A 17762-nucleotide genomic window follows, 5' to 3' on the forward strand; every position below is an offset into this window, starting at 1 on the left:
TGTTGGGGACGAGGTTAAGCCACAGCCAGAGAGGGCGGGGCCTAGCGATCCCGAAGGCGGCCTGGGCCACCAGGGGTGAGTTAGGTGAAAAGGCCGGCCGGGCTTAGAGAGGAGAGGAGGCTTGGAGAACCCGCTGTGATGCGCGGGGGCGGAGTCTCGCGCGATCTGGGCGGGCGCTGCGTCGGGGGCGGGGCTTCGCGCCATTTGGGCGGACGCTGCGGCGAGGGGCGGGGCCAGTGCGCGCGCTCCAAGATGGCGGCGGCCAGTGCAGCCGGGCCGCCTTCGAATGTGTTCCCATTCCGCGATGCCCGCGCCGCGCCGGATCAGGTACTGGAGGCCGGTCCGGTGGCGCACGGGCCACTGCCGGTGCCTCTGGTGCTGGACAACGGGTCGTTCCAGGCCCGCGCAGGCTGGGCGTGCCCCGGGCCGGACCCGGGCCCCGAGCCCCGGCTGCAGTTCCGCGCCGTGTGCGCCCGCGGGCGGGGCGGGGCTCGGGGCGGGGCGGGCCCGCAGGTAGGCAACGCGCTGGGCAGCCTGGAGCCGCTGCGCTGGATGCTGCGATCGCCCTTCGACCGCAACGTTCCGGTGAACCTGGAGCTGCAGGAGCTGCTGCTTGACTACAGCTTCCAGCATCTGGGTGTCTCCTCACAGGTGAAGGGCGTGGTGGGGTTAGGCTTGAGGGGAGGGGTGAGGTCGTGTCCCCGCTCACAACGCTCTCCGAGGGATAATAGTCACTCCAGTAGTTCTGAATGTCATTTAGTCATTGATTTAGTCAGTCGGTCAAATATTAGGCGCCTAACGTGTGTTAAGTCCTGTGCTAGGCGCTTGGGGGTATGGCAGTGAGCAAAAACAACGCCCTTTTCTCTTGGAGCACATATTCGGGCTCGTTTGTTAATACATTAATTTATTATCAGATATGTATTGAGCATCTACTCCGTGTCAGGCACTTTTCTAGGTGTTTGAAATAACGTCCGTGAACGTGACACGAAATCTCCTGTGCTTATGGAGCGGGTGTGGAAAGTCGCTCTAGTATGAAAAAACAAACAATAAACGATAGAATTAAGTAGTATATTCTGTGGCATGATAGAAGGACAGGAGAGGGTTACATGTTTTCAATAAGATGGTTAGGGGGAGGACTTGGGAAGAAGGTGTTGTCTGAGCAAGGACTGAAGGAGATGATTGAGGGAGCGATCCTTGTGAATATCTGAGGGAATAGTATTCCGGAGAGAGGGCACAGCCAGTAAAAAGGCCCTGAGGCAGGAGTGTGCCCTAATCCTAACTGAGGGCAGCCAGAGTGAGGGGAAGGGTAGTCAGTGGAAGAGGAAGTCGGAGAGGTAGTGAGGGGACAAGTCACACACCTTATAGGCTTTTACGCTGAGTGAAATGGGGAGCCGTTGCAGGGTGTTGAACAAAAAAGGGACGTGACTTACGTTCCAAAAGGATCACCATAGCTGCTGTATGGAGAATGGACTGGCCGAGGTCATAGGGTAGAAACAGGGAGACCAGTTAGAAGGCTGTTGCTGTTAGGAGGTGAGGGATGATGGTGACTTAGATGAGGAAGGAGTTGAGGATGTGGTAAGAAGCAGTTGGATTCTGGAGATATTTTGAAGATAGAGCCAGATGATTGGCTGACAGTTTGGCTGGGGCTTGACTTAAGTTGACCCTACTTTCATATTTTCCAAAGCAACTTCCAGGAGAGATGGGTGTTTTACAGTTGCTTCTGATCCAGTGTTTTGATTGGAGACCAAAAGCCAGTTGAGCCCTTGCAATAAGGATTTCTGTTTCTTTTTAGGCATTAAAAGGAGTATTCTCTTAGCACCTACTAATTTACTCTTTTCGTTCCAAGTAGGGCTGTGTCGATCATCCCATAGTTTTGACAGAAGCCGTGTGCAACCCACTGTATTCACGACAGATGATGTCCGAGCTTCTCTTTGAGTGCTATGGGATTCCTACGGTTGCCTATGGAATAGACAGCCTCTTCAGCTTCTACCACAATAAGCCAAAGAACTTGATTTCCAGCGGGCTCATCATTTCATCTGGATACCAGTGTACACATATTTTACCCATCTTAGAAGGGAGGTGAGTTGCACTTATGGCATTTGGGCACTGTTTTGAGAAGCATTCAGGAAACGTTTATTGGGCACCTGATTTAAAGGTGGGGTGGAAAGAGCAAGGACAGGACCATGAACTGGCCTCTGGGCTTAGTTCTGACCTCCCTCACTGTGTGAGTATAGATGTCACTTCATCGTCCATCCTTTGTGACCTCCTGGATCGAGTTGGGGTAGATGGTCCCTGAGGTCCAAATCCATAATTCTAGAACTTTATGGTTCTGACTTAATGGTGAGATGGCTGACACCATACCTGTAAGTAGTAGGTACTCAATAAAAATGTTCTGAGTAAATGATTTAAATAGATTTAATTTAGACTGTTGTGTTCTGGAGTCACTTTTTAATAAGAGATTTTTTATTTTTTAATTTAAAGCTATTTAACGACAATTATTTAGACCTTTCTTTTTAACTACTGTACCTGGTACATAATAGGTACTTAATAGATGTTTTCAAGTTCTATAAAAGGTGAGGGTAGTTTCTGTCATGTTTAAAATCTTCTCGTTTTATAGCTGGGTTTTCGTTGTCTGTTAAAGAGACTAGGCCGGGGAGGGAGGGATAAATTGAGAATTTGGGATTAAAAGATGCACACTACTATATATGAAACAGATAAACAACAAGGATTTACTATATACACATAGGATTCAATATCTTGTAATAATCTATAATGGAAAAGAAACCGAAAAAGAATGTATATATAACTGAATCACTTTGCTGTACACCTGAAACACTGTAAATTAACTATACTTCAATAAAAAATTAAAAAAAGAGAGAGAGAGAGACTAGGCCAGCCTCATGCTCTCCTGAGAAGGTTTCTCTTTGCATAGAGATAGAGGGTGTGTAAGTAGTGAGAGAAGACCTGGCTTCGGGATTGAAAGCCTGGGTTTGCAGCTCTGCTGAGGTTGAGGTACTTAACTTCTTCACTTAGTTTCCTAACATATAAACTTGGGAAAAACTGATTTCTCGGGGTTACCTTGAGAATGAAACGAGGTAATGTAGGTGATGGCACTTTGTAAAACAGTCTGAATATTTAAGTGAAAATAAATGCTGTTGAATTAATTTACTCCCTGTAGTGGGAATTTCTCTTGAAGTTCTTACAAAAATTTATGAAGAAAAAAGTAGTTCTTAGACATTACCAAACACTCCTGCTATAGAGTTTTCTATCTTATGTAACCAGAATATGCAGAAATTAAAAATAATATTGTTATGTTATGTTATATTGAGAGTAAGTGATTTTACCCAAAGGCTAAGAAATGATCAGATTGGGGCATATCATGTTCTATGCTGGCATCTGCTGGTGAGGTGTGATATAGCAGTGACATTTTAGTACACAGCAAGTTCCTAGAGCTCTGCTCCTCTAACTTTCTCATATTGAGAAAATAAAGGTACTCTGGTTCTCCTCCCCTTCACTTCATGTCAGAGGGACCTGGTTCTCTTAGGAGATTACAGTAAGCCAATGTGTATGTGATTACTTAATGTGTTTGCATAAGTAGAAGTGGAGTGTCTAGGGGAGGGGTACTCAAACTCTGGCCTACACTAGAGGGACTTGGGAAGCTTGTCAAAATGCATATTCCTGGGGAAAAATGCATATTTCTAGGCCCTTCCCGGAGCAGATGAGTCCTTCCGAGATGCTTGCCAGGAAGTTATCTTCCGAGATGCTTGCCAGAAATTAGATGTTCATGTGTCTGTTTGGATGTGCTCTAGGAATGCCTGCATTGGGTAAGAGGTTGCACTAAGGCAACTTTAAAGTTCCTTCCAACTGTTAGGTTTTATTTCCCCCAGCTGGTCAGTTGCTTCCTTATTAGTCTACATCAAACTATCCTCCGCACTAGTGCACGTGCTCTATATTCTCTCCTCCACATTGCCAAAAATTTCAGTGCTGTTTCCATCCCTTGGTTGTAGGTTGGATGCTAAAAACTGCAAACGCATCAACCTGGGAGGAAGCCAAGCAGCTGGCTACCTCCAGCGTCTCCTGCAGCTGAAGTATCCTGGGCACCTGGCAGCCATCACTCTCAGCCGCATGGAGGAGATCCTGCACGAGCACAGCTACATCGCTGAGGATTATGTGGAAGGTACAAAGAGGATGTTTGCTTGCAGCTTTCGAATGTTGTCTACCTTTGGGATGTTCCTTAAATTGTTCCCAGGGTGACTCTTTCGCTCACTTTTTTCCTCTTAGTACTTTTTAGCATTCCCTTCCCTTTTTGGTATTTGTTTTCCTAACAGACTTTTTCAATTAATTGATAACTTGCATATGTAGGTTCTTTTTCAACATTGTTTTGGCTACTCTGGTTCCTTTGCCTTTCCATATAAATATTAGGATCAGTTTGTCCATGTCTACAAAAATGTTCTGTTGGGATTATGATTGAAAGAACATTAAATCTGTAGATCAGTTTGTATATAAAACAACAACATTCTAAATGTAGATTCAGATATAATGTTAAATCCAGATTGGGGAGAATTGACATTTTTTTTTACTACGTTGAGGCTTCTAATCCATGAACATAGTATGTCTTTCCATTTATCTAGGTCTTTATTGATTTCTTTCATCAGCATTTTATAATTTTCAGTGTATACACTTGTACATGTTTTATTAGATTTATGCCTAATTATTTCTTTCCTTGTTTTTTTCATTTCAGTTGCTCATTGCTATTGTATAGAAATGCAATTAATTTTTGCATGTTTACCTTGTATCCTGTGACCTTGTGAAATTTACTAGTTCTAGTTTTTTGTAGATTCCTTGGGAATTTCTAGGTAGATGTGTCATCTGGGAATAGGGACATTTTTATTTCTACCTTTCCAATCTGTTTGCCTTTGTTTCTTTAGGAGTGGTAAGAGTGGACATTTTTGCCTTGTTCCTAATTGCTGATCTTGTGGTGGGGAAAGCCTTTAGTCTTTCCATATTAATTATATGATGTTACCTCTAGTTTTTTTTTTTTTAACCTCTAGTTTTTTTACAGATATTCTTTATCAAATTGAGGAAGTTCCTTTCTGTGCCTAGTTTTGCTGATCATTTTTATCATGAATGGATTTTGAATTTTGTGAAATGCTTTTTCTGCATCTGATATGATCCTATGGTGTTTGTGCTTTGGACTGTTCATATAGGAGAGTATCATGGTTGCTTTTCAAATATTGAACTAGCCTTGATTTGGGGGGGTAAACCCAACTTATTCATGTATATTATTTTTTAATATATTGCTGGATTCAATTTGGTAAATTTTATGAGGTTTTTGTGTATATTCATGAGGAATATTAATCTATACTTTTCTTGTACTGTCTTTGTCTTGTTTTGGTATCATGGCAATGCTGGTCTTATTAAATGAGCTAGAAAGTGTTCTTGTCTGCTTTCTGGAAAAGACTGTGTAAATAATTGATATTATTTTTTTCTTTAAATGTTTGATAGAATTCTCAAGTAGAACCGTTTGAGCCTGGGGATTTCTTTTTCTGAATGAATTCATTTTCTTTAATAGAAGTAGGACTATTTCGGTGATTGCATTGGTGTCTTCTTTTTTGCTTTAGGTTTATTTTGCTCTTTTTTTCTAGTTTCTTAAGGTAGAAGCTTAGATTATTAAGATAACTTCTTTTTAATATAGGCATTTAAAGCTTGAATTTCCCTCTCAGCAGTGCTTTATCTGCATTTCACAGATTTTGGTATGTTATGTTTTCTTTTTTACTGAGTTCACATATTTTCCAATTTCGCTAAGCCTTTTTTATTTGGAACCATTGATTATTTAGAAATATATCATTTTATATCCAAGTGTTTGGAGACTTCCTTGTTATCTTTCTGTGGTTGATTTCTAGTTTAATTTCATTATGGTCAAAGAACTTATGTTGTCTGGTATCAGTTAAACTTGTGAAGATTTGTTTAAGGACCCAGGCATGAGCTGCTTTGGCGAATATTCCACATACACTTGCAAAGAATGTGTATCCTGCTGTTGTTGGGTGGAGTATTCTGTGATGCCATTTAGGTTCTATTGGTTGATGATGTTGTTCAGTTCTTCTATTCTCCTCTTCATTTTCCATCAAGCCATGTTGATTATTAAGAGTGTTGAAATCTCCAGGGATAATTGTGAATTTTCCCATTTCTCCTCTCAGTTCTGTCAGTTTTTGCTTTCAAGTGCCTGGAGCTCTTTTGTTAGGTAAACGTTTAGGATTCTTACTTCTTCTTGGCAATTGATCTTTGACCATTATATAGTGTCCCTTTTTATCCCTTGCAATTTTCTTTGCTTTGAAGTCTGCTTGGACATTAACATAGCCACTCCAACTTTCTTTTGATTGGTGTGTCTTTCCGACCTTTTAACCTACCTGTATCATTATATTCAAAATAAGTTTTCTTAATAATTGGGTCCTTTTTTTAAAAAAAATAAGATCCCTCTGTCAGTCTCTATCTTTTAATCGATATGTTAAGACCATTTCCAATTAATTTAATTCTTCTTATGTTTGGGTTTAGGTCCACCATTTGATTTTTTGTTTTCTGTTATTCCTTCTCTTTGTTGTCCTTATTGCTCTCTCTTGCCTTTTTTGGGTTATTTGAACATTTGAAAATTTTTTTTGGTATTCCATTTTAATTTGTCTACTGTGTTTTTCATTGTATATTTCTCATGTAGGTTTTTTTAGCTGTTGCTCTAGAGATGACAGTAAACAGGCTTTTCACAGTCTTCTTAGAATCTCTGTTTTACCAGTTCAAGTGGAACATGGAGGTGTCAGCATGCCAGAGGCCCCCTTTTTTTTTTTTAACTTATTTATTTTATTTATTTTTGGCTGCGTTGGGTCTTTGTTGCTGCTTGCAGGCTTTCTCTAGTTGCTGCGAGCGGGGGCTACTCTTCATTGTGGTGCACGGGCTTCTCATTGCAATGGCTTCTCCTGTTGCGGAGCATGGGCTCTAGGTGCGCGGGCTTCAGTAGTTGTGGTGCGCAAGCTCAGTAGTTGTGGCTCGCGGGCTCCAGAGCACAGGCTCAGTAGTTGTGGCACACGGGCTCAGTTGTTCTGCAGCATGTGGGATCTTCCTGGACCAGGGCTTGAACCCATGTCCCCTGCATTGGCAGGTGGATTCTTAACCACTGTGACACCAGGGAAGTCCCCAGAGGCCCCTTTATCCTTCCTCCTTTAGTTGGACTTGTCTTCTGTGTCGCATCTACATACATTGGAAAGCCATCAGACGTCATGGTTTTTACTTCCAATTGTCAATGTATTTTAAGGAGCTCAAGAGGAGGTTAATCTACTATGTTTAATCAGATTTTCATCACTTCTGTTGCTTTCCCTTCATTTCTGGTGCTCTAGATGGTATCCTTTCTGTCTGAACAACTTTATTTAGCAATTCGCTCAGAGCAGGTGTGTTGGCATCGTGTCCAGGTCTTATAGCTCATTTCGCCGATTGGGTGGCTTCAGAGATGGGATGGAGTGTGCTTCCTCCATCTTACCCGCACCTGGAACCCTGGTGCCAACTTTCTAATCTCAGTGCTATTAGTGTTTCCGTTTCCTAACTTCCAAAATCATTCTGTTGAAGAATTGCAGAAATGGCGGTGCCCTGATTACTATGAGAACAATGTCCACAAGATGCAGCTCCCGTTTTCCAGCAAGCTCCTGGGCAGCACCCTGACCTCCGAGGAGAAGCAGGAGAGGCGGCAGCAGCAGCTGCGGCGGCTGCAGGAGCTCAACGCGCGGCGGCGGGAGGAGAAGCTCCAGCTGGATCAGGAGCGGCTGGACCGGCTGCTCTACGTGCAGGTGACAGCGTACCCCCTAGGGCGGGACCTCAGCCTTGCTCCATAAAACACATCACGCATCTTTTTTTTTTTTTTTTTTTTTTTTTTGCGGTTCGCGGGCCTCTCACTGTTGTGGCCTCTCCCGTTGCGGAGCACAGGCTCCGGACGCGCAGGCTCAGCGGCCACGGCTCACAGGCCCAGCCGCTCCGCGGCATGTGGGATCTTCCCGGACCGGGGCACGAACCCGTGTCCCCTGCATCGGCAGGCGGACTCTCAACCACTGCGCCACCAGGGAAGCCCCATCATCATGCATCTTTTTGACCTGGGGTCAAGAAGGGGTCTGAGGGGGGGTCATCCATGTAGAGATTGTGCGTGTAGAGGACAGTGTAGCAGCAGGACCTGAGAGCTGTGGACCTGGCCTCATTGATTTATTTTATCCTTGTGGTCCCCTTTGTTTGATTTTTAACTTTTGGTTTAAGTGTAGCACACGTGATGCAAAGCACACAAGTCTTAAGTGTCCAGCTCAATGAATTTTCACCATTGAAACATGTGATGTATCCAGGTCAAGAAATAGAGCATTACCAGCAGCCCAGAAGCCTCCCTCAGCCTCCTCTTAGTAACTTTCCCATCTCTTCTCACCCAGAAGCTAACATTTCTGACGTCTGTCCCCATAGATGAGTTTTGCCTGCTCCGGTGGTGCTGAGATGGTGATGCGTGGGAGCCCAGAGATAGCTGGGGAGGAGGGCTTCGTTGCGAAGCTTTGGTGATGGGGGAGGGGGTGGTTCCATGGGGGGGCAGGCTCAGGGAGCTCGGGGAGCCCTCTGCTGCCATCGTTCTCTGTCCAGTTTCTAAGTTCCGTCTCTCCTTCCTGTGCGTGATTGCCCCGATGCACATCTTTGAGGATGGATTGTGACTGCTCGGCTTGCAGGAGCTCCTAGAGGATGGCCAGATGGATCAGTTTCACAAGGCCCTGATAGAGCTGAACATGGACTCCCCGGAAGAGCTGCAGTCCTACATACAGAAGCTCAGTGCCGCAGTGGAGCAGGCGAAGCAGAAGATCCTTCAAGCAGAAGTCAGCCTCGAGGTGGACGTGGTGGACAGCAAGCCAGAGGTACTTCGGGCCTCGGGAGGGAGGTCCCGCGGGGTGGGGTAGAGCAGGGGTCCCCAACCCCGGGGCCGCAGAGCAGGAGGTGAGCAGTGGGCGAGAGGGTGAAGCTCCATCTGCCGCTCCCCGTAGCTCGTGTTACCACTGGAACCATCCCCCCACCGTCCGTGGAAAAATTGTCTTCCATGAAACCGGTCCCTGGTGCCAGAAAGGTTGGGGACCACTGGTGTAGAGAGAACAGCCCTTTCTGAGGGCGGGAGGAGTGTCTGGAGAAGGCTGACATCAAAGGGGTTGTGACCAGACTCGGGGGAAAGAGAGCAGAGTGGTGTGTGATATCTACGGGTCGGGGCAGGGATGGCACTGACCTTGTACCAACTGAAGTTCTGAGCCAAGGGGTTTCAGCCGGTAGAGCTCTGTCCCCCGGGAAGGGGATGTGTGCGAGTAGAGTAGGAAGAACATACACACGCCTATCGTGTGGCCCATCTTGAACCTGAACCTGCCCCTCTGATGGTTCCTGGGCAGTTAGTCATATGCCCCCTTAACTTTCTTCTGATCTTCTATTAAATATATCATGGTTGCTCTTTCATTCACCTCCTTTCCATCGCCATGCTCCCTAAGGACAGGGATCATGCTTCATGTATAGTTTAGGAATTTCTTACAGCCGCTAATAGCCATGCTCGATAAGGTATTTGTGGGTTGATTTAAGATCAGCCTTTTGTTAGTTACTAAACACTAACTCTTTGATCTTCTCTCTCCTTTTTGTTTCCCTGCCAGTGGGCTTTTAGTGTTGATGTGGCCAAAAGGGCAGGTGGCGGGGCTGAGATAGGATCCTGGGTAATTCATACCGTAGCACTGGGCCCTGCATGGTGAAGGGGCTGCCTGCAGGTCACACCTCGGCCCCAAGTCACTGGTTGGCTCTCCTGTCTCTAGAACTGGACGAAAGTGTTAATAAGTGGACACACTGTTGCTGAATCTGTCATCTCTAGAGTGCTAAAACAAAGGAACTTGTTCATTGCCGTATGACACTTGTGGGGCAAGATTAGCCAGTCCAACTGTTGATTTTTGTTTTTAAATCAACTTTACCTATACGTTTAGAAAGAAACAGTCTTGTGGAAAACTCCAGTTTGCTGCTGGGTGTAGTATGGTGCTTACCAGGGACCTCAGGGCCGTCCTTGGCTCGGCAGGCAGCCTACTTTGCAGTGACTGTGTCTCAGCTGGAGGCTGACTCTCGGTTCCTGCTCTCAGCCTCACCTTCCCCACCTCTCCGACAGGCTGTAGACCACGTGAGGACAGTGACTGGCCATGAGCATGCGTGACTGCTGAAGCAGATCCTGAGTCAGGCTGCCTCGGCACAGCGTACTGGATCACTGAGATCCAGGGTAGAAGTGCCTCGACCACCATCTTATTCTCGCACAGCGTCCCAGATCAGCTTCCAGAGAACTAATGTGCCTTTTCTAGTTTGCTCCTTTTCAGGTCTGTGTTTCAGATTTGAGCTGTTGTTTCCTAGGATCCAGATCCACATTGCTTTTGTTGTTTATTCATCTGTACTCAGTTTTATCATGCTTATCAGCATGTCCACAAGATGTCAGCATCTTTATATCAGAGATGGACCACTAAGCCACATGCACGTGGGGGAGTTCAGATTTAAAAAGAAAAAAACAAGCAACTCTGAAGATGTGATTCCCAAACAGTCGGGGAACCCGTTTTTCCTTTTCTTTTTTCATTTTTCTCCATTTGTTACATGCCCTGATTCAATCACTCTTTATTCATTCAGCAGATACTTATTAAGTCCCTACTTTGTTCTGTGCTCTAAGGGAACATATTCAAATTTCTCTGGACTTGGGGTGATTTTGAAATGCTGTACTTTAAAAGGTTTCCCTACGTACAACAAATTTGATGAATCGATCTGTCCCCAAAGCTTTAATGGTCAGGGTGATTGTTAGAGATTAGATCGATTACAGTAACATTCATGGAATAAATTTGGCCATGACATTGGCCAGCCAGTTCTACCTTTCAAAAAGTATTTGTTATATTTTCCAACAATATAATTCTTTTAGAATGGAGAGAACAGATTTATGTGGACCACAGTTCATATTGAAATGCAATCTAAGCAGTAATGGCTGCACTGGATTAATATAGATACATTTTTTAACTTCCGGTGTTTTCTAAAATCCATTTTTTCGGGACTTCGCTGGCGGTCCAGTGGTTAAGACGCCATGCTTCCAATGCAAGGGGCATTGGTTCGATCCCTGGTCGGGGAACTAAGATCCCACATGATGCACGGTGTGGCCAAAAACATAAATAAATAAAATCCATTTTTTCCTACAGACCAATCCATGCCAGCCCTCGGTATTCTGCAGGTATTCGACGAGGATGTTGTAAAGGAGTAGGCTTCCTTTTGAATACTTTTAATATACTTTTAAAATTTTAAATACTTTTAATATACTTTAAAATACCTCCTAATGAAGTATTTAAACTAAAAGATGCTGATTTTGCATCGCTACGAGCGCAGCGTAAGGGGATGGGAAGGTGGGAGCACAGCTTTCGAGCACCCTTGTTTGTTGGAAAAGACAATGGGCCTAATACAGAAAGTGCTCTGGCCTGACGATCCCAGATCAGAGCTGCCCTTTGCTTGTTTTTATGCTGCTCCAGGCTGTTCCAGGGAACCATGCTGCATCCTCTCTGAGGGACTTTGGCAAACTTGCTCTGTTCAGTTCCAAGAGAACAGTCATATTTACGTTCACGCATGCCACCCAGTACACATGGAGACCCTGGCAAACCCTAGGGGGAGAGAAACCAGCCATGCTAGAGAAATATGTTCTGTCTTAGATGCGTATTGTCGGCATTGAAATTACCAGCTTTGTTCCTCTCTGTGAATCATATGAATTGGGATAAGGAAAATATCTTTTTATCATTTTTAGTGAAGCTAGAAATCATCTTATTTTTAAGGTGAGATGCTTTTGAATATAGCTAGATATGAAGGTGGATAATAATAGTTTTGTCACAGCTGAAGAAGCCTTTTGAAGCCCAGACATTCTGCAATCCTCTTTATTCTAGAGAAATTTGAGGGTTGCCAGGGACTAGGGGTACAGAGGTGACTAAGACGCAATTCCTGTCCTCCTTGGTACCTCAAAAAATAGGGCTACAGAACCATACTCAGGCTGTAATAAAACTTATCAAGTGTGGTGGTAGATGTGTGTGGGAATACAGAAGGAGTTTTGAGAAAGGATTGAGGTGTTTGAGCTGGGCCCTGAAAGATTATTTGATTTCAGCAGATAGCAAATGAGGAAGGAAGGACATTTTAGATGGAAAGAAGCACACGTGCGGGGAGCAGGGCACATCGGGCACAGACAGCGTGGGAGATGAAGCTGGAAGGGAGGCCATGGCCACCTATTAAGGTCTTTATCCATCGCCCGGATACTATCCTTCAGACAGAGCCTTTGAAGTGTGCTGAGCAAGGCAATAATCTGATGAGATTTTATTTTAGGAAAATAACTGGCGGCAGTTGGGATGATGGCTTTAGGGAGAGGCAAGGCTGGAGGTGGGAAGACAGGATTAAAATGTGTGTAGTCATCCAGAAGAGAGCTGATTTTTGTCAGTGGCCTGGAGTTTGTCAGTGGCTGTTGGGGTGGAAGGTGGAGGAGGACACACTTCCAAGGTCGGAGCCAAAGATCCTGGTGTCGTTCAGGAGTGGCAGTTGCTGATGATAACAGAACATGTGCCAGACCCTGTGCTGGGCGCTTGTGCAAGTATCATCTTGATTAATTTTCACAATTCCCTAAGTACTGTCTTCATTCCCATTTTATGAATAAGGAGACTGACATTGAGGCGAGGAAAGAAACGTGCCCAAGGTTGCACAGCTAGGAGCAGCGCAGCTGAGAGACCCGAGCAGTCCGGGTCTAGATTGTCTCCGGTCACTGAGGCTGGGTTGAAAGGCAGCAGGGGGAGGTGGCGCTGGGGACTGAGCTTAGGGCGACGATGAGCTGGCTTCTGAGCCCATCTCTGGAGTCTCTGTGGGACACCAGGCAGGACTGTCCAGGACCCAGCTGTGGAAGGACCTAGACTCACACAGGGAGTGGGGAAAGAAGAATGCCTGGGGAAGGCCACTGCTGAGGGGGTGGGTGGAATCGAAGGGAAGAGTGTTATGAGGGGTTTAAGACACCTGCTGACCGGTGACAGAGGGATGGCCTGGTAGCGGTCTGGGGCTCTCTCTGCTCCTGCCTCACCAGAAGCCCGTTTCACGTATCTGCTGCTACATAAAAAACACTCCACACTTAGCAGTGTGAGACAACAACCATGTTAATGTGCTCATGAATGTGATGGGTCAGGAGTTCAGACAGAGTGCAGCAGGGGACTCTGGGACCTCAGCTGGGAGGACTTGGACAATTGGGAACTGAACTCTCTGGAGGGTTTTTTCACTTCCCTGGCATCTGGACTGGGATGACTCGGAGGCTGGACTCCACAGACCTGAGCACCCACACGTGGCTCTCCGTGTGCTTGGGGCTTCTCAGCGCGGCCACTGACTTCCAGGAGGGAGCTCCTGGGAGGGAGGAGCCGGAGAGCATATGTCAAGGGGCTTTGCCTTATTTAAGAGTGACTTTGCGTTTTACCTTTGCAGCTGATATGAGTAGGTTCTAGGGAAGTGTAGTTAAGTACTCTGAATTGTGTCGGTAATTTACATTCGTCATAGATTCTGAGAGTGAGGAGGGCTCTCCTCTCAGGCAACCTTGGCGGTTGGTGTTGAATCTGCTCGAACCCTCCCAGGACGCCGTCTCATCAGATAGTCCTCTCTACAATAGCTGTCACTGTTAGAGCCTCCTTCCAGGGAATGCAACAGAGTTCCTTCCTGAAACTTCTCCCCTTTGAGTCCGGAAGGTACAACTCATCTGCCTTTCATGTGGGAGGATGACAGATGCCCGAGGACATCATCCAGAATTATCCCCCCACCCTCCCAATTTCATTTGTTCAGGTCAAAATTAAAGGTGTCCTAAACCCTCAATTAGGAACCGTGCTGGCATGTCTAGGCCCCGCCCAGGGGCATTGTCATGGAAGAGGAAAGCCTGTTCTGCAGGCCTCCACATATGGGAGGCATTGGGCCACCTTGGAGCCTTTAGTCACATCCCCAGCCCAGTGGACCTGCCCTCAAGGGAACTGATTGCTAAGCCTGTTAGTGTTGGCACATATGTTTATTAATTATTGAGAGATTGACTTTATTTTGCCCATAGTCTAAGCTGCTTTGTAGGACACCAGCTCTCACACCCTCTCCCCCAGAGCTCTGTGCGTGGTGGTGTGACAGGTGCAGGCAGACAGTCCTCCCCGGGGCGCCAGGCTGGAGTTGCCCCTCAGAAGCCTTCAGAGAAGGTGGGAGTTGATGAGGCTTGTCTCAGTGGGAAGGGGAGGGGATAAGAGCGAAGCTCATCCCTGGCTTTTTAGTCTTTTAATCTTGTGTTCACGTGTGTTCCTTTTTTTAACAGTTCAGAAACTTTTTCATAGTTTTTATGTGTGGATGTACTTTTAGGACGTTAGGCAAGATCCCAGTTCTTTTTGGTGACAGTGAACTCATAGAACTAAGGCTCGCTGAATTACAGGTTCTGTCCACTTGTGTTTCTTCTCTTCTCAGACCCCTGACCTGGGGCAGCTCGAACCATCTCTGGAAGACGTGGAAAACATCAACGATTTCGAGCCCTTGTTTTCGGAGGAAACGCCCGAAGTGGAGAAGCCGGTGACCACGGTCCAGGTTGGCCTCCCGTAGCCTCCACCTTGCTTATGCTTTGAAGCTTAACATAAATGACCAGTCAGGTTTAGTCTGCTTCTTTAGGAATACTTTTCCCTAAAATACCAGTTGTATTTTCTAGAAGGGAGAGTCCCAGTACCGAAAGTTTCCGAAGTCAGGGTTTTTTTTCCCCGCTGTGGTGATTGTTTGGGGTTCCAGCACTAAGCTCCGTGAATCTGTGAGAAACAATCTCCTCGGTGGAAGCATTTGGGCAACTAACTGGGGACTTTAGACCCGAAGACCAGTTTCTAATGATTTTATTTACATTTAAGCCAGTGTCATAATGCTTCATCCTCATTTGGGTCTGTGTTTCTGTCATTACAATGGCAGCCAGGTAGACTGGCGTGAGGCTGAGACACACCTGGGAGAAGGCCTTCTCGGCTCTGTGGGCACTGGGGACCCAGCCAGGCACTTGGTCTTCCAGTACCAGCCTTTCTCAGCTGCTCTTCACCAAGTCTCTTTCCCTGCATCTCAGGGACCATTTCATGAAGCAGTTGTGTAGCGGTTTATAATCCAGAGGTTGAAGAAGGTAGAAAATGGAATTATCAAATCAAGAGAGTTGGGGAGAGGTTATTCTGGCACAAAAGACAGAAGCTATGTTGGAATAAGAAATGCAGTTAGAAGAAACTGGCAACTGGGATGTTTGTTCTCATGGCCTAAAAATATCTTCTAAACCTTGGGTTTTTAAAGCCCGTGTTTAACTTGGCAGCATATCATCAGCTGTTTGTTGGGACAGAAAGAATTCGAGCTCCAGAAATTATCTTCCAGCCGTCTCTCATCGGGGAGGAGCAGGCTGGCATAGCTGAGACCCTCCAGTACATTCTGGACAGGTGAGGCTGAAACTTCTTTCTTTTACGTCTATTTTCCTGAACCATTTCCTTGAATTTTGAATTGAACAGTGGATTTGTTGGCCGGGCATCTCCTCTTCATTGACTTGCTGCACTCAGATGGTATTCTTTCTCTCTCACCAAGCGTGGCACAGAGTTAGGGCTCTCTAATTCATTTCTGAACGTGTAAATGCTTAACGTGTAAATGCTTGATTTGAGGAGCTTTAAGAGTTTCTTTCAAAAATTTGGGCAACATGATATATGTGCATTGGCTTTCCTATAAATCTTCACAGTATTGCAGACTAGTGATTCTAAATCACCCTAAAAACGTGCAGAACTTAGTTTTTTCCCTACCTTGCATTTTATTTATTTAAGAGTTTGCATTTCTACAAGAACATGCCTCCCCCGCACCCGTTTATACAGGTATCTTCCTGCAGTGTGAGTTTTCCTAATACAAGTTGGACAAGTGGGGAACACGATTTTGTGGTACTCTGGTTGCTATTGGTTAAAACAGGGTGGAAACTTACACCTAGCAAGGAAGAAAAGCCATTGCAGCTACTTAGAGTGGCTTTGAGTTTTGTCTAGCAGTAGGTGGGAAAGTGAGCAAACATAAATAAGATAAAACTAGTAGTAAAAAAAAAAAAAGCACAAGTGGAGAGATGGGTCCTCAAAAGGAGAGGCAGAACTTCTGGGGGTGATAGAAATGTTCTGTATCTTGGTTGTGGTGATGGTTACTGTGTAATGGTTACTGCTGTTGATGGGTATATAAATTTGTCAGACTTCATCCAAATGTATTTAAAGTAATCCTCAATAAAGTCAGTTTTTTAGAAAAACATGTGTTAGAAGGGCATAATATTTTAATCATGCTAAGGAAATGGATTGACCATTCAAATTAAGGTTTTGGCTAGCTATTTGGAATTCTGTAAAGACACAAATGAAAAATGGAAGGCTTTTTTTTTTAACTTTTTGCGGAGACATTATCTGTTCTGTACTGAGAGCTTGCATTTCCACATCCATATTCTCTTCCAATATTCAAGTTGGAGGGACTAGAGCAGAGGAATCGTTTTGTCCCCAGGTACCCAAAGGATGTTCAGGAGTTGCTGGTTCAGAACGTTTTCCTCACTGGCGGGAACATGATGTATCCTGGGATGAAGGTCAGAATCGAGAAGGAGCTGTTGGAGATGAGACCCTTTCAGTCTTCCTTTCAGGTACCAATTGTCCGTGTAACCAGCTGTTTTGAAAATAGCCTTAATTATTTGTTTTCTGGTTACAAAAGTAGTAAAGTGTAAATGAGAAAAATTATTTGATAATTCCATCATCCAGAGATAGCCACTATTAACACGTTTGTGGCTTTCCTTCTGGTCTTCAATCTATGTTTAATTTTCTTTTTTTTTTTTACTTTTATTTATGTATTTATTTATTTAATTTTGGCTGTGTTGGGTTCGTTGCTGTTTGTGGGCTTTCTCTAGTTGTGGTGAGCGGGGGCTGCTCTTCGTTGCGGTGAGTGGGCTTCTCACTGCAGTGGATTCTCTTGTTGCGGAGCATGGGCTCTAGGCGCATGGCTTCAGTAGTTGTGGCGATGGGCTTAGTTGCTCCGCGGCATGTGGGATCTTCCCGGACCAGGGATCGAAACCGTGTCCCCTGCATTGGCAGGCAGATTTTTAACCACTGAGCCACCAGGGAAGCCCTATGTTTAATTTTTAAAGCAGAATGGAAATCGTATTTTACGTATTTCTTTGTTTTAATTGACAAAGGAAGGCCTGCATATAGTAAAAGTTCAGAGAGTACAAAAGAGTGTACATTGAGAATAAGGCATTCTCTAGGAGACTGGCTGGGGAGATTTTTCTTTCTTTCACGTATTTTCTGCACATTTGAGTGTATACTGCTTTGTAACCTGAATTTCTTAACCCGTCCTGAGCATTTTGTCCCGTGTCATTATTCTTCTAAAATACTTTAAAAAATGACTGTATGGTGTGGTTGCCCCACAATTTATCTACCAAATTCCCAATCACCAAGAAACATGGTCTGAGCTCCTGTTGCAGACCAGGCACCTTGGGATGCTGAGATGTCCTAGACACCAGATGCCCTGGCCCCAAGGAGCTTGCTGTCCGAGGGGGCAGCAGTCAGATGAATAGGCCGGGATAACCCACAGCATGAGGGGCATACAGACATAGGCACCTAGGGAAGGCTTCTTGGAGGTGAGTCTTCTGAAGATGAGGAGGTGTTTGCCAGGTAGAGAGTGTGGAGGGCTGT

The 17762-nt window shown here is 45.3% G+C and overlaps 1 protein-coding gene across 6 annotated transcripts in view; it reads left to right on the forward strand.

Annotated features, from left to right (window-relative positions):
• Nucleotides 1-242: 242 nt before the first annotated feature.
• The window catches only part of ACTR5 (actin related protein 5), a 32173-nt gene continuing 14653 nt past the window's right edge, over nt 243-17762 (forward strand). For all 6 annotated transcript variants that reach the window (XM_067708128.1, XM_067708125.1, XM_067708127.1 and 3 more), the window contains exons 1-8: nt 243-651; nt 1850-2079; nt 4008-4177; nt 7609-7826; nt 8733-8915; nt 14530-14646; nt 15373-15512; nt 16585-16717. In XM_067708128.1, the coding sequence (XP_067564229.1) occupies nt 253-651; nt 1850-2079; nt 4008-4177; nt 7609-7826; nt 8733-8915; nt 14530-14646; nt 15373-15512; nt 16585-16717 (1590 nt within the window). In that variant the 5' untranslated portion in view covers nt 243-252. The remainder of the gene's footprint in view (nt 652-1849; nt 2080-4007; nt 4178-7608; nt 7827-8732; nt 8916-14529; nt 14647-15372; nt 15513-16584; nt 16718-17762) is intronic.

The sequence above is a fragment of the Pseudorca crassidens genome, chromosome 15 (genome assembly GCF_039906515.1).
Source record: "Pseudorca crassidens isolate mPseCra1 chromosome 15, mPseCra1.hap1, whole genome shotgun sequence".
NCBI lineage: Eukaryota > Metazoa > Chordata > Mammalia > Artiodactyla > Delphinidae > Pseudorca > Pseudorca crassidens.